The sequence below is a fragment of the Rhinolophus sinicus genome, linkage group LG12 (genome assembly GCF_036562045.2).
Source record: "Rhinolophus sinicus isolate RSC01 linkage group LG12, ASM3656204v1, whole genome shotgun sequence".
NCBI classification, from domain to species: domain Eukaryota; kingdom Metazoa; phylum Chordata; class Mammalia; order Chiroptera; family Rhinolophidae; genus Rhinolophus; species Rhinolophus sinicus.
The window spans coordinates 47,006,046-47,022,021 of NC_133761.1; the positions used below are offsets into that span (position 1 = coordinate 47,006,046).

The 15,976-nt window shown below is 44.4% G+C and overlaps 1 protein-coding gene across 1 annotated transcript in view; it reads left to right on the plus strand.

The window, feature by feature from the left end:
* The window catches only part of ACTN2 (actinin alpha 2), a 60,202-nt gene that overhangs the window by 29,128 nt on the left and 15,098 nt on the right, over window positions 1–15,976 (plus strand). The window contains exons 6-12 of the mRNA XM_019746994.2: window positions 1,395–1,473; window positions 4,385–4,466; window positions 8,433–8,518; window positions 9,926–10,018; window positions 11,722–11,952; window positions 14,164–14,311; window positions 15,817–15,967. Of these exons, the coding sequence (XP_019602553.1) occupies window positions 1,395–1,473; window positions 4,385–4,466; window positions 8,433–8,518; window positions 9,926–10,018; window positions 11,722–11,952; window positions 14,164–14,311; window positions 15,817–15,967 (870 nt within the window). The remainder of the gene's footprint in view (window positions 1–1,394; window positions 1,474–4,384; window positions 4,467–8,432; window positions 8,519–9,925; window positions 10,019–11,721; window positions 11,953–14,163; window positions 14,312–15,816; window positions 15,968–15,976) is intronic.

Below are 15,976 nucleotides of genomic sequence, written 5' to 3' on the forward strand. Positions count from 1 at the left end.
GGGTCATCAGAACAGGGGGGTGTGAGAAGACGCCTTCCTGAGGCCCTCACCTCGCACTGGGCGATGGCGGCAGGAATGGCTCCTTGGTGGGAAGGAGGGGGCCGTAGCAGAGTCTGATACCCCCTGTCCTAACTACACCCTGATCCCTCTTGTGCTGGAATTCAAGAGATGTAGGAAAATCATATTTGAAAAGTTATAGGAAGGAGGATGAATGAAATCCAGATATAATCTGAGAGCATGACTTTGTACCTTTGTAACTTCGGTCTTCTTTCTCAGGCAGATCCTCTGCCATTGTTGGAAGAGTGGGTTAGTTTTTTAGCCTCTGGATGGTGGGTCAGCTCTGAATATAAATGGGACCCACCACCAGAGACCAGAATGAAGAACCAGAATGAAGAATAAGGACCAGACACAACAAAAACTTGGGGAGGTTCTTTGGGGGGGCACGTGCAGGTGCAGGAACTGAGCCTTGAGTGTAGAGATGGGAGAGGCCTCCGCTGGCCTCTGACATGCTGTCTGCAGGGTGAGAGGAGCCAGTGTAAGTGTCAGAGGTCCCAGACGTGTTTCCCATTCACCTTCTTGCTCTTCCTCTGGCCTGAGAGTGGCCCACACACTGCAGCAGTATGGCCCTGAGTTCTCTTCTCCTCCTGACCCTTTGAGGAACAGAACTCCTGCCCCCAGCCTTCAGGTGACCCACTGGTCACCACAGGGGAGCCCGTGCCAGGTTGTCTAAGGAACGGTTAGCACTGGTGTCTTTAGGGAGACAGACTGGGAAGCCACGTCCTCCCGGCTGAGCCCCTCAGGTACCTACATGTGTTTGCTTTAAAAAAAATAATGATAACCTTATGAAGAAAGACAGAGGATACCTGGGATCTCCAAGAGTGGTTTGTTAAGTGTGTGAGGACACTTGGCGGGAAGTGAGTGTGTGCCGCACACTTCTGAGTAGGCGTCCTTCTGTACGGTTACTGGGCAGATTCTGGGGAAAGGTCCAAATGGAGACTGGAGAAGAGAGAGAGGAGGCAGTCAGGACTGGGGGCAGTGGCAGAGGAGGAGAGCAGGACAGCAGTTGAGAGGCATCTTCCCTCCCGTCACTGCCCGTTCTCCCAGCACAGAACCAGACTGGGCAGGAGGAGGGAGGAAGCTCAGGGAAGGTGGGCCTGAAGCTGAAAATGGAAATGGACAGCAAGGGGGTGACAGCCCTCCTCAGACCCCGGGAAGCAGATAGGTATTCAAGGAAGGGGCTGCAAGGTACACACGTGGGGTCTTTCCTGCCTCAGTCACACAGAAGGAAGTTAGGGGCCATGTGGCTCACATTTCAGGCCAGTGTCTGAGCAGCGCAGACTGTGCTCCTGCTCTCGGCATTAACCTGTATTCCTGTTCTTCTCGACGTCGTGCAGCTGGAAGGACGGCCTCGGACTCTGTGCGCTCATCCACAGACACCGGCCCGACCTCATTGACTACTCAAAGCTTAACAAGGTTGTCCTGGGGCCCGGCATGCCGCATCCTGCCCGCCCCCAGCATGTCGTCCTGAAAATGAGCACATCAGCACTAAACTCTGCAAACACACAGCCCCCTGGCAGATGGGCAGGGTTTCAGGAAATGCCTACCTGTTACACCTAGGGGAGGGAAGGACCCAACGCCAGTCACCTTTTTGCCCCAGTTAAGCTATGTTTGTTGATTGGGCATGGTACAATATGAAGGCTTTATGTATCTTTGTTACAGACTTTCCTTTCCTAGATTGTAAATATGAGAAGAGAAGCATATATATATATTTGGTGGGGTTTTTTTGGTTGTTTTTTTTTTGAGGGGTAAGAAAGGTTCAAATCCTCCCAGCCTTCTTTCTCCATTCCCTTTGCCTTTTCTGAAGGACTTAGTTGCAGACATATCTACTTGAAACTTATTAATTTGTTTCTCACACAAGGGACACTTCATAATTATCTCACTATCGGTACAAAATATTGGTTGTACCCTAGAAAATAAGTTTGGGGGTTTTGTTTTTTTCTCTTTTCGAAAAATTCAACTTAGGAAATTTTAATTCTCCCTTTAAGTTTAAGGTTTAGTGTGCTTACATTTCAAATCGTTTTCAAATTCTTTCTTTAAAAATAGTTTGAAAATGTAATCTGTGCTGGAAAAAAAGAAACCCATGCCCCATGCATCTCATGGCAGACAGTTTGGGCTGCCTTAGAAGTAAAGCCGTGGGAAGGTTTAAGGCCAAGGGCCTTGCCTGCATCCACGTTCCTCCAAGTGGGTTAGGGCACATTTCTTGGGCTGCTGGTGTGCTTAGCTCACCCTTCACATCGTGTTGCTGTTTTGCTGGAACCCGTTCCTGCATGCTGCCCTCACCTGTGTGGCATGGATGGTTGTTGGACGGTGTCCTGGCTTTCACCACCTTGTTAGCCGTCACCTGCTTACCACCCTCCTCCTGGCCTGTCTCCACTGACCACAGGGTAACACGTGCAGAATTTACTCATATCCTGAGATTGGTACCACAGCTGTGATGGAAGGTTGCCTAAGAACGGAGCACCCAGAGTTTCTCAACTTTTCAAAGTATATATTCTCTTATCCCTGATTTTGAAATGTTTCAAACATACAGATAGTGTATATATATTTCAATTAATCTTTATCTTATTTGCAGAATGAGGGGATTGTACTAGAGAGACCTAGTTTCACAAGCAGTTTATAATGGTCAGTTTTTATTACAAAAGTTCAACAGACCTATGGTAATTGGCCATCTGTGATGGGTGAGAAAGTGATGATTACAATAGCAGCTAATACTTACGTAGCTCTAGCTAAGACAGCATTATAGAAAAATGCACATATGTTCATTATATATATATGTTTATTATATATGTATTAATATGTATGCTTTATATTACATATATTAATATGTTATACATATGTGTACGTTAATATTAATGCATATATTAATAAGTATGTGTTATATAGACTATACATACTCATTCAGTCTTCATAATGCACAGTAAATATAATGCACCTATAAAGTAGGTATTATATCCCAGTTTTATAGATGAAGAAAGTGAGGAAGGAATTTAGTAATCTGCTCAAGGTTACATGGCTACTTGCTGAGCCAAGAAAACACTTACTTGTCACATTTTATCTCTTTAAGTTACAATCTAAATGAAGTAACTTTCGCAAAGTCTCAGAATCATTACTCTCCATTTTTAATGCTGAATTTTTTCTTATATATTGAGAACAAAAAGCAGGAAACTTGTACTCAGCTATGTGGCTTTATGAACATTTGCATAAAATGTCCAGTTAGGACTCACTCTAAGATATGGCTGCTTTCGATGAAATGCTTTTATGCTTTGTTTCACAACATTTAGTTGAAAAAGCTTTTTGCCTGAAAAAGCTTTTTGCCTGAAATATGCTCTGTGAGGCCAGGAAGCTTCCTTTGCTTTCTTCATTGAATACTGTGAATGTGTTTTTGAAGCCTGCACTTTTTGAATGTTTCACCATATTAAAAGCATTGTGCTCATTGCAAAGTATTGCAGTTCCTAAAATGTTTAAGTGGCTTTGATGTGAAAATTCATTAAAGTCATTCTCAGACTAATACTATTTTTCATTTTGATTTTCTTTCTTACATCCTTCCCCCTCCCATCCCCATCCTAGATTCATAATAGTCAATTTCTTCAGTGAATCAAAACAAAAACTGTTAAATAAGTCTGAGTTTTTCAGTATTTCTCTGGTTAAATTTATTTTGTTACATTTTATATATTTAACCAGTTTTACAGTGGAAGATTAATGTGATCTTAAGAATTTATTCACAAGTTTCATTTACAACTGCAAGTTTTTGTAATTTCTTCTAGTCTTTAACATCCAGAAACATGATTTTTGCTCTGTGAGCCATCCCATAATATTCGTCAGTGACCTGACACTTCAACCTGGCAGCACCTTCTCTTGATCCCTTTGCTTTCTCATATTTAAGACAAGCGTGCTGGACTAAATATTCTCCATGATCACCTTCCAGATCTGGAAAACGTATGTTTCATGATTTCATTTGGACTTATTTACATTTTGTTATTAATAGAGTTGAAAATAAGTTCTGACGTATTCAGGGTGTTCGTTCCTATTCAAAGAAAGTATCTGATGACATTCCCCTCACCTGCAAAAACTTTGACTCTTAAATCTTTGTTTACATTTTTATGACTTGCATTGTGCATGGATTGTGTGGTTTTCGCATCATTTTTGATATCTTTATAAATGTTTGAAGTGATTGAGGAAAGATAAGAAGGAAAATTATTTATACTATTATGGTCGTGTGTGGATGGGAAGATGTCTTCCCCAAGTCAGGTATATAGAAAACATTATTCATATGTCGTGCTCAAAAATACATTTTAAAAAACTGTTTGTGCTGTGTTTCATGCAGGATGACCCAGTAGGAAATATTAACCTGGCCATGGAAATCGCAGAGAAGCATCTGGATATTCCCAAAATGTTGGATGCTGAAGGTGAGACTAACCTTGTGTTGCTGACTCTTATAAAGTCTATGGGCTACATAGACTTCGGCCATGCGTGGGGATTCGCAAAACTTTATAGTCAAGTTACATCTGAAGAACTTAGGGTTCCTCAATGAGTATTAAGGGGACATCATGTGTAGCTTGTTCATAAATTGTTTTTTGTTGTTTTTTTCTCTTAAATTCTGCACTAAAACAAGCCAGCAAAACTATAGTGAAAGGATTTGGTAAAAGGTTCAGCTTTGGCAAAGAAACAGAATGCTTTGTTTGTGATTTTCAAAGAAAACTTCCTATTTTAATTTTTTTTAACAACACAAAGTAATTTCCTTACCACATAGAGACAATTTTAGTATATAAATCTTTTTGTGAAGTGCTTAAAAAAGTCCTTCCTTCTGACAAGAAGTTAAGGACTCAAAAATTATAATATAGAATGTCAGCCATCAGTGTACGTGTTGAACTTTCACATTTCATTTCTAATTAGTCTAAATTAAATGTAGGTAGATCTGAAAGAACTTCTCAGTGTTTTGCAGCGTCACTCACGCTGGGGAACAGTTTTGAATGCTTTTTATACCCTTTATATGTGATGAAGTCATGAGTTGTACCTGTGGCACACCATTTAAAGCACAAATGTGGAGAGCGTTCATTCATTTCATTTATTCATGATTCACCACTTATCACTGAACAGACATTTATTGAGCACTTACTGTGAACAAAACCCTCTGCTAGGTAACTGCGGGGGATACTGAGATGGATAAGGAGAGTCCTGACCTGGAGGAACTTGGATTACAGTGTTTGTTGTGAATATTAGTCCCTAAGGGTCCGTTACTTCCGCTAGTTAGCATTGTTGGGAATAGCAAAAAACTTGATTACAATTAGTAGTCGATTTTCTTTCCTCCTTGTTTTTGGTGATTGCATTATGGCTTCCGTAACCAATCACCACAAACTAGGTCGGTTAAAACAACAGAAATGTATTATCTTATAGTTCTGTAGGCTGTAGTCAAAACGAAGGTGTTGGCAGGGTTTTGCTTCCTCTGAAGCTTCCAGGAGAGCACGCTTCCTTACTGCTTCCAGCTCCGTGAAACCCCAGGCCTTCTCTAGTTTATGGCGGCATCGCTGTAATCTCTGTCTTTACAGGGCTGTCTGCCCTCTGTCTGTCTCTGTGTCTCTTTCCCTCTTCTTAAGAGGACACCAGTCATATCGGATGAAGGGCCCTCTCTACTCAAGCAGAACCTCATCTTAACTTGAACACCTGCAAAAGGCCCTACTTTCAAATAAGGTTACATTCACAGGGACCAGCGGGTTGGACTTCAGCAGATCTTTTTGGGGAACAGAATCCAACCCATGACATTGATCTTTCAATTCGGATTTTAATTTTGTCCACTTATTAATTTAACCGTTTATCAAATACCTATTATTGGTGTTCACACTTGAATACACTCTTTAGAATTCTACTTACAGTTTCTCCAAAACTCTTTAGAGGGAGAAAGTCAATAAAACCATGAAGTAGCAACATAGAAAAGTTCCTTTCCCCTTTTCTTCATCTATCCTCTCTAAGTTTGCATTTGTGTGTTCTCTCCTTTGACATTTCCAGGTGGTAAAAAACACCCAGAGTTTACTCATTTGAATTAATTGCTAAGATACTAAGGAGGAAAGAAAACTGGTGACATTTAGTAAATTCATCTTCCAGTTTGTTAATGCCTCCAGTTCATTAATGAATATACTACAATTCAGGGCGAGTTCAGGGTCACCATCATTATAGCTCTGACCTGCTGACAGTTTTCTTGGTTCTTAGGTTTTTCCTTGGTCTCTGAGCCCTGGTCAGGGCACATATCTATTCTGTTTTTCCTTTGCAGCCCATGAGATGTCTCGGCTTTCCATTCATTTCCTCCTCCCTGTGACCCATCCAGCCTTCCGTTACTTTTCTTCATCTTTCCTTTTGAATGGTTCAGAGAAATACTCACACGCTGTATTATTTTCTTTGTAGAGTAATTTCTCATAGGAATCTTCTGACTGACGAGGGTGTGGGACACACTGTCACATACCTACCTACCCAGCAGAAACCCCCTTTTGTATCTTTGCTGCTGACATTCAGACTTATCATCACCACAGCATCATGGTGACTTTTCTTATTCCTGCCACCCTTTTATTTTCATGTCATACCCTGGTCTCCTCCTCTCAGATTGCTAATCCCTCTTGGTGAATCCTTGCCTTCCCACCTGCTGCTGTTGACCTGACTTCCTGTCATGTGTGTTAGTCTCTGAACCCTAAGTGGAAATGTCCGAGTGGTTAATTGGAACTGTTACCTGTGGTAAAAACTGGTGAAACACTCCACCATGCCTTTAAAAGGCTATGAAAGTTGTTTCCCTGTTTGCCTCCACAAACCGCTTTTGAGGTGGGACCAGGTTAGACTTGTGGATGCATATGTCTTGCGTGGAATGCAGAGGGGGTCTTTGTTGACCCCTGGGCCACCATGTGTACAGAGATAGAAAGTCTCTGGGAGTGTGCTATTGTGTGCGTCCTGTTGTCTCCTGGAGGTCTCATTCTGGCTGTGGACTTCTGAGCTAGCTGTGCCCTTCTCTTTGGCAATTCCTTTATTTCTGTTGGCAATTCTTGAAAGTGCCCCGAGAAATGACTTTGCTGGTGACTTCTTTGATAAGAGCCAGAGTTTTCACCACATAAATGTGTGGGGGTGGCAAGGAAGATTCATTCCTCTGACTTCTCTGCGGTGGCGCTGGTGGTGTTAGAACATCGGAGCAGTTAACCTTCTTTTCTCCACACAGATTTAGTAAACACTGCCAGACCCGACGAGCAAGCCATAATGACTTATGTCTCCTGTTACTATCATGCTTTTGCTGGTGCACAGAAGGTGAGGATGTAAAACGTGAGTCACCACTCACCCCTCACCTTCTGTGTCTTAATATTTTTTTTTCAGTTGTTTTTCTCTCTCTCTCTTTTTTTTTTCCCCTTTCCTCTGAGTAAGGAGACCTGTCTGGTTCTGAGGAGGCAGTCGTGTGTCTTTTTCAGTCTAGTTTTCTTTGAAACTTACTTTCTGTCCATGCACCAGTGTGCTGTTCATGTTTGTTTTCCAGAAGATTCCATACTGTTACACAATCCCACATCCTTTCTATTAATATCCTCTGGAAACCAAATGACTAGGTTTCAGTTTAGGGAACTACAAGGTGTCTTTTTAACTTCATTCTGCCTAATGGCTGAGCCGAGTTTAAAGTTAAAAAGGCAAAAAATGGTGTTGCCACGGTGAAGGAAGACAGGACATGTGTCATGTGGTTCTGTTTTCTCTCTTCCTGCTGGTTAATTCGTCAGCTAATACAAATGGTAGCAAGAGTCCTAATGTGTACAAGCTGTACAGCCCCTTCTCTTTAGATGTTTTGTCACTCCTGGTGATTTCTGTATATGGCATGGTAAGTATGTATAGAAGGCATTATAAGACATGCTTCTCCAGTGACTTTCATCCTCACACAAGAAGGCTGCTTACGGGGCAGAGAGTTGACAGTTATGGGGGTGGGGTGCAGAAGCTCCAGAAAAGATGGGGCACTGGGACTCTGCTGCTATTCCTAGCATCTCGCAAAGTGACATCTGTCACTCAGCAGACGTGACAGATGACCTGATACGGTCAAGAGGACATGCACCCCATAAGTCATTAGGAAGTGGCAACAAGCTCTGGCATGCAGCACACGGGCTCCCATATTAATGCTTTGTCTGCTCTTTTAAGAGCCTCTCAAGGGGTGGGGGAGAGAAAAAGCCCTCAATTTGATTATTTAAGAAACCAGCTGGTTCGAATCATTCTGGTCACGAACCATGACCATAGGTTCAGGATTGTGGGCTCAGGAAACACACAGAAAATCGATCGGTGTAAACCAGTTTGTTCTTCCCTTTGTTCACCCTGGTTTCTGCTCTTCATGTGTGTGTGTGTGTTTTCTGTGCTGTTTTTCCCTCCCTCAGACATTGTGAACACCCCCAAACCGGATGAGAGGGCCATCATGACGTACGTGTCCTGTTTCTACCATGCTTTCGCGGGCGCGGAGCAGGTACCCAACACGCGTCCGTCGGGGGCTGTGCTGCTCCGCATGGGTGTCAGTTGTGTGTGTGCGTGTGTGTGCGCGCTTCACATCTTACTTGGGAATCTAAATGTTTTGTGATGACCTAACATGGAAAGTTCCAAACTGTGAATACTTTTCCTTTCTTTTTTTTTGTTTTTTTAATAGTTTTAACTTTAGGCAGTTCCTGAAGTATTTTTTATCTTTCTTCTAAGATACTGCTTTTTTTTTGTTGGTAAATTATAGGAAACATTTGTGCTTTAGGTGCCATAAACATTGAGCCACATTCATTGTGCAGTAAGGGGAAATTCATCAAGGAGAACGAATGCTTTCCAGTGCCCTGGCTCTCCTCTGCCTAGAAATTGCCTCCTATGTTCAGTGATTTGTTCTAACATCTTTCAAGACTAATCTTATTTTAACTGAAATAGGGAAAGGATAGCAGTGTTAGAACCTCAAAAAAAAATTTCACATTCCTTAAGACAAAGAGCCTGAGGCACATTGCGGGTAAATGTCCTTCTTTTCTCCACATTTATCTGTTCCTGCCTCTTGCCCCTTCACGTATCTCTACTTGGAGCATCCTGCTAGATTGGGATGGACAAAGGATGTATCATTCCTGTGGTCTCTTTAAGACCATCACCAGCAAATGATGATAACCGGAAATCAGTTCATATTAGGGTTTTAGAGGTGAGGCTTTGGGACAGGCCATAGACCTGGAAGCCCGGACAGGCAAGTTGCATTTCTTGATTCATCCCGTGACCATGGTTCAGGCACTTTGCCACTCTGGGCCCAAGTTTCCCTACACAAAACGATGATGGAGAATGATTACCTCACCAACTTCCCACACAGGTTAAATAAAGTCTAAAAGCAAGTTCAGCCCTGGGGAAGGATTCCATCTGGCAAGTTGTACGTATTCATTTCAGGATAGGACTTCTGTGAACTCAATGCAATGATATATATGTTCAGGACCCAGCTGTCTTTGCTTTGATTCTCAAAGGCTAATGTTATTTAGAGAGTTCTTACCCCAGAGTCCCCAGGTCAGCAGAGTGCTAACATGGATATTCGTGGACCACAGATTTGGGGGTCCTGGACCCATATATTTCTGTTACTAACTTGCTTGATGTTTTACAGAGCTTGTGTTTTAGACTAATGGTCTCTCCCCATTGTTCCCTACAGTATATTCAGCCTGCCGTGTAAGTCTGTGTGAAAACTGTAAAACAGGTGTGAAATGACTCATAGTATTAAACAGCCATGGCCTCACTCTTATCCCACCCTAACCTGGAATCTGCACCACGTTTGGCACGCCATCTCCCTCCTCCCCTCTCATGCCCGCCATGTTCCGTTTCATGTATGCACATCCCCGTCGACAGAGCTGTCCTGTTTACCTATTGTGTTTTACAGGCCGAGACAGCGGCTAACAGGATATGTAAGGTTCTTGCTGTGAATCAAGAGAATGAGAGACTGATGGAAGAATATGAGAGGCTAGCAAGTGAGGTAAAGGAAACAGTGCCCCCCAGTCCTGTCCATACTCACCCAGAGGGTGAGGCGCAGAGGGTGATCATGGATTGTCAGTGTTGTTTTCTTTGCATTTTTCATCTTGGATGGAATAAAAGTAGGGAAATATAGTTGAACTCAGAGGTGGTTCATCTTGCGGCAACATATGATTGACACAAAGGTAACCCTGATGGTCTTTCCAACCATCCCAAAGCATAGAGACAGTTTGCATGTTTAAGAAGTAGAATTTGATTTTATTCTCAATCTGGCACCTCCAGGATTGGGTTCCCCTAGATGACATTGCACTGTGTTTTTTTCCTGCTCCACTGGCTATGGACACCATATAAGCTGCTCTCCATGTTCAGAAGCCTTGTCCACAGTGACCCAGCTCCAAGGAGCTTGCCCAGCCTGTGTGAGGCGTGACTCAGCCTGTGTGTATAAATATCTAGAGGGAAATACAGGAAGGCAGAACCCTCCACCCAGATATTTGCGCATGAGTTTCCGTGATGCCATTCTACAGCTTTTCAGCCAGGTTCTCGGTTAGAATAGCACTTTCCATGTTGTTCTTTTGTTCTTATTTTAGCATCAGTAGGAGCTCAGCAGTCTCATCATGGCCACTACAGTGTTTTCCCCACTCAAGCTACGGTCTCAGTGAGGTCCACAGCCACCTCCTGTTTAGATGGCGCTCAATCCCAGTCACAACGTATATAAGACCAGATCACTTTTGTCCTGACCTCATTTAGCTGATATTTGGTCTGTTCTGGGAAAAGTGTCAGGACACTTAGAATAAATCTTCCTGAGGAGTGGTTTATATTAATCCAATCTAATGACGCTGAGTTTATATTTTCATATTGCTGCTGCGGGAGCGTCCCTTTGGCCACCTTGTTTAATGTCTGTGATCAGCTTCAGAAGTGTGACCAGAACTGGAGGACGATCATCCTCAGGCATTTTATCCTTCTTTTTCCTCCTCAGACCCTCAGGCTGTGGGCGCATCACCATTTTAACTAATTTTTATTTTTATCTGTTGTCAATTTCTAAGTGATCAAAGTGTAAATCATTCGTGGCGTTTTAGCAGGTCATTTCTAAGACTTCAATAGTAATTCAAGAAAATATACTTTGTCCTTAGGAATTCACTCCCATTCTCACTTGATCATGTGGATTTCCTTGAACATTCGCTATCAAATTAAAATATACTGTGGCACTGAGTCAGTCCCAGATTTACAATACATTTGCCTAGTAAATAAATTCATTAGATTGGAGCTTATTTACAATACAAATATATTTTAAGTTAAACCTGATTTTTGCTGATTTTATTATACAACATTCCACTATGTCAGGTGAGGTTTTTTGTTTGGTTTTTGTTTTGTTTTTCATTTGAAAGCTCCATCCAGCATTTGTCTGCTAATGTCTGGTCTCCCAGTTTCCTGTAAATGTCACATTTTTGTAAAACATGACTTGTGGTGACTCTAAGTTTTTGACCTGCATATGGTGTTGTTGGGGTGATCACTGGGGGCCGTGGGTAGATGCTGATGATTTCACCCATGCACAGAGGTGCCTTTCCTCTCTTTTCAGTCAGGGGCATTGTACTTCTGTAGTTTTAGGAGCATTAGGCTATCCCATTCCAAATTGTTAGGTGCCTCTGTTTTTTAACTAATGGGCAGTTTGCTGGTGTTTTCAGCAGTACTTTTGTGTTTTGGGGACAGCTTTTGGAATGGATTCGCCGTACGATCCCCTGGCTGGAGAACCGGACCCCTGAGAAGACCATGCAGGCCATGCAGAAGAAGCTGGAGGACTTCCGGGATTACCGTCGGAAGCACAAGCCCCCGAAGGTGCAGGAGAAGTGCCAGCTGGAGATCAACTTCAACACCCTGCAGACCAAGCTTAGGATCAGCAACCGGCCCGCCTTCATGCCGTCTGAGGGCAAGATGGTGTCGGTGAGTGGCCGGGGGCCAGGAGCCCCCTCTTTTCACAAAGTCTCTTCCTGATGGGCTGCTGAGAAGGAGGCATTGCTTCTCTAGTCTTCTCAGTTAACGGACATAATTTGGACCCTGCAACCACTTCATTCTTGATGTTTCCTCCCAACCATCCTGCAGCTCTTGACTCCTTACTGTGCTGGCATGGTGCCTCGCAGACAGTAAGGCCTTCATGATCTTCAATGAGGGGGCCTTGTCCTCTCCTCCCCTCCTCACAACTGGCCGCATCTTTCCTCCATGTCACGTTTACCAGCATCTACAGCAGTGCCCTCTGATCCCTGCTGTCACAGCACACCCGTTCCACGTTCTCCACGGCTCAGTCCTGCATTTAATGCCTTCTCTTCGTGTCGTCATTTCCTTCCTCTTTACTGACCCACTCGCATCAGCACACACAAGTTCTCTAGAACCTGCCCAACAAAAGTAACACCTGTGTCTCCACAGCTGCCTGTCGCAACTGTCCTGTTTCTTGGCTCCCCTTCACAGCAGAACATGTATTAATAGAAAGAGGTCTTTGTGGGACTGATTTCCAGATGTGCTCTGCTCCTCTGCTGCTTTTACTCTTCTGCCTGCAGTGAACTGGCTCCTGTCCCCCTCCCCTGAGACTGTTCTCACCAAAGTCAACAGCATCCGTGTTGATGATCCAAACGATCCAATCAATCATCACTTCTATTTTCCTGTTCTCTGTAGCTTCGAGCCTGCTCACCATCACCTCCTTCCTGAAGCTCCTTCCGCCCTTGTACTTACTGTTTTCTTCCATCCTCACCAACGAGTCCTTCCAGTGGCTGCTCGAAGATTTGCCTCCTCTGCATGTTCTATAGATGGATGATCCTGGCTTCATGCTGACCCTCTTCTCTGTCTTTACACCCTCCAGGTGATCTCGCTCCTAAATGCTGATGCCTCCCAAATTTTAATCTCCAGCTCTGACTTCTCCCAAGTTCCAGGTTCATGTATTCGCTTGGATGTCTCAAAAGCATCTCAGACCTAACAGATCCAAGAGTCCCCCACAGTGTTCTCACCACCCTCTGTCACTAAAGCTCCAAACCCAGGTGGCACCATTGACCCTCTCTTTCTGTCACTTCTTGCATCTAGTTCCTCAGCCAGTCCCATTGGCTCTACTTCCAAGTTATACCTTAAATCTGTGCCCTTCTTTCTAGTCCACTGCCATTGCCCTATGCCAGGCCACCATCCTTTCTCCTCAGACCCTGCAGTAACACTCTCACTGGCTTTTCTTCTTTTTTTTTTTTTGCCCCCAAATTTATTCTCTACACATCAGCTGCCATTGCTTTCCTAAAATGTAAATCAGAGTGCATCTCCTTCTTTCTCAAAACCCTCCAGTGACTTCCCAAAATATTTAGAATAAGGTACAGACTCATTATCCTGGCGTACAGGCTCCAACATGATCTGACCTTCACTTGCCATGCAGCCACAGAGCTTGCTGTGGTTCTTCCCACACATGAGCCTGTTCCTAACTCCCCTGACCCCCAGCCTTTAGCTTGTTCTGAGGCCTAGAGCACTCACCCCACCTTCTGCACATAACTGGCTTTTCTGACATTGAGGTCTCGGCTCAGATCCACATCCTCAGATGGAAGGTGCCTCCTCTAAGTAACCTGCCTACAGGAACCACTCCCATGGGCTCTCGGCATCACCTGACACCGTTTTGTTTTTCTGTCACAGTATGTCACTGTCTGAAACAAACATGTTTAATTACTTATTGTCTTTATTCCCCAAGCATCGTGAAGGCTACACGGAGGCAGAGACTTTGTAGATGTAGTTTCCTCTTATGTAAAGTCTGTGGTTCACGCCCAGCATGTGCGTGATGGTCAGGAAACCGTTGTCAGCCGGCTGGCTGGCTGAGCCCAGTCACTGAGTCGGAATCGTTGTGCATTGAGTCACTTTAGGCTTCATCGTCTTCTGGCCAGAAAGTTAAGGCTCTGTCATCCTCTGTCCACATCTGGAAGAGTACCAGGCATTTTTTCATTGCTGAGAACAACTACATTAGTTCCGAAAGGCCCCGGTGATACTTGGACATAGACGCAAGCATGTTTGAATGGTTACTGGGGGGAGGTGAGGGAAGGGAAGGAAAACACTGTCATAGGCGCAGTAGAGGGGTTCACAGCGACACCAAGAGGCTGGAGTGTAACAGCCAGGTCTGCCCTGTCCTCACACACCCAGGACATCGCCGGGGCCTGGCAGAGGCTGGAACAGGCGGAGAAGGGCTATGAGGAGTGGCTGCTCAACGAGATCCGGAGGCTGGAGCGAGTGGAGCACCTGGCCGAGAAGTTCAGGCAGAAGGCGTCCACGCACGAGACCTGGGCTTACGGTGAGTGGCCTGGCTCGACCAGGGTTTTGAACCATCAGAGTTGAGCTGTGGACACAGCCACAGGGGGCAGTTCCATCTAACATACCTAACGCCTGTGACCCTTGGGGCATGTATCCTCGCCTCTCTCCATTCTGCTGTCTCCTACTGAACTGCTTCGAAAGGTGGGTATGAAGATTTATTTTTCATTCAAGCAGATAATGTATTTTTTCACAAAACGGCACTTGCAATGCATTCTTCCCACACTTACCCACATAGGACTTGGCCTCCTCCTGTCTTCCCCACTGTTTTCTATTGGATTCCACAGGTATCTGTTTATTCCATAACTGGGGGTCAGACAGCCTGGCTTCTGCCAATAGGATGCTTATTGAATACCACAAAGCAGCATATTTTCCCACTTAGAGAATCTTCTTGGAAGAGAAGAAGGCATGGTATCGTTTTCTAGTCTTAACTTCCTCATGTCACTTAGGTTCTTCTTTGTCTTCGGGCCTTGCACACATTCCTGTTCCTGTAGCCATGAACTGTGTCATAATATTTTCTGGCTGGCTCGGCTGTGTGCTGAGCTGGAAGAACAAAACGTTCTCCCATCACAGAATAATCTATGTTGGGGAAGGTCAGAGAGGGTCCCTGCATCCTGTGGTTCCCTCTTGCTTTATTATTGTTTGACTGTTGGGATTGCACACAGCACTTACAGGCATGAACCTGGAACTGGACAGTGGGAGCCTGGGCTTTGACACTTCTCAGGTGTGTGCCTTGGAGGAGTTTTTAACCTGTCAGTGCCTCCGTGTCCTCTTCAAAGTGGGAATGACAGTCACACCTCCCTCACAGGCTTTTGATGAACATTTAACAAGTCCATAATGATAAAATATTTAAACCAGTGTCTGGTACACAGAAAGTGCTCTGTCGTCGTTGTTACGACTATGACCATTTGCTTTCCGTTTCTAGCTTTATGGAACGAAATTCTTAAACGTCGTCCACCAGGGAATGAATGTGGATCTGGTTATAACCACAGCCATTGCTTGATTTAAGAAATATTTGTGGGAAAATAGGCGGAGGTTCAGAGAGAAACGTTTCTAATTTATTAGGAAAAGAACTACAGGCTACCTTTAACCACAGAAAGTAAGGCTTTCAAATCAAAAGAATTGGGATAGAGTTTGATAAAGTTTGAACCTGTGGATGGGCAGAGTACAAGTGTTTTATTTGATAATGCCTGGTGACTGTGAGCTAATAATTACTAATTTAACTGCACGTCACACTGGAAAACACCTAGGATCACGAGTAAGGCAGGTGTGTTATTTAGAATGTAGCCTACTGGTTTCCCCCTTAATTGTAGACGTGAGCTTTCATCGTTGCCGCAGGACAGCCTGAAGCAGCTGCAGTGTCGCCTCTGCATATTCAGCCCCGGGATTCTTCCCCCCTTTCTCTTGGTTAACAATCGCTGGGGACTTTGCGGGCACAAAGAAGCTGAGGTGTGACACATAGGCACACTCTTGCTACAACCTTTGCAGGCAAAGAACAGATCTTGCTGCAGAAGGACTACGAGTCGGCGACGCTGACGGAGCTGCGAGCCCTGCTGCGGAAGCACGAGGCCTTCGAGAGCGACCTGGCCGCGCACCAAGACCGCGTGGAGCAGATCGCGGCCATCGCGCAGGAACTCAAGTACGCGCA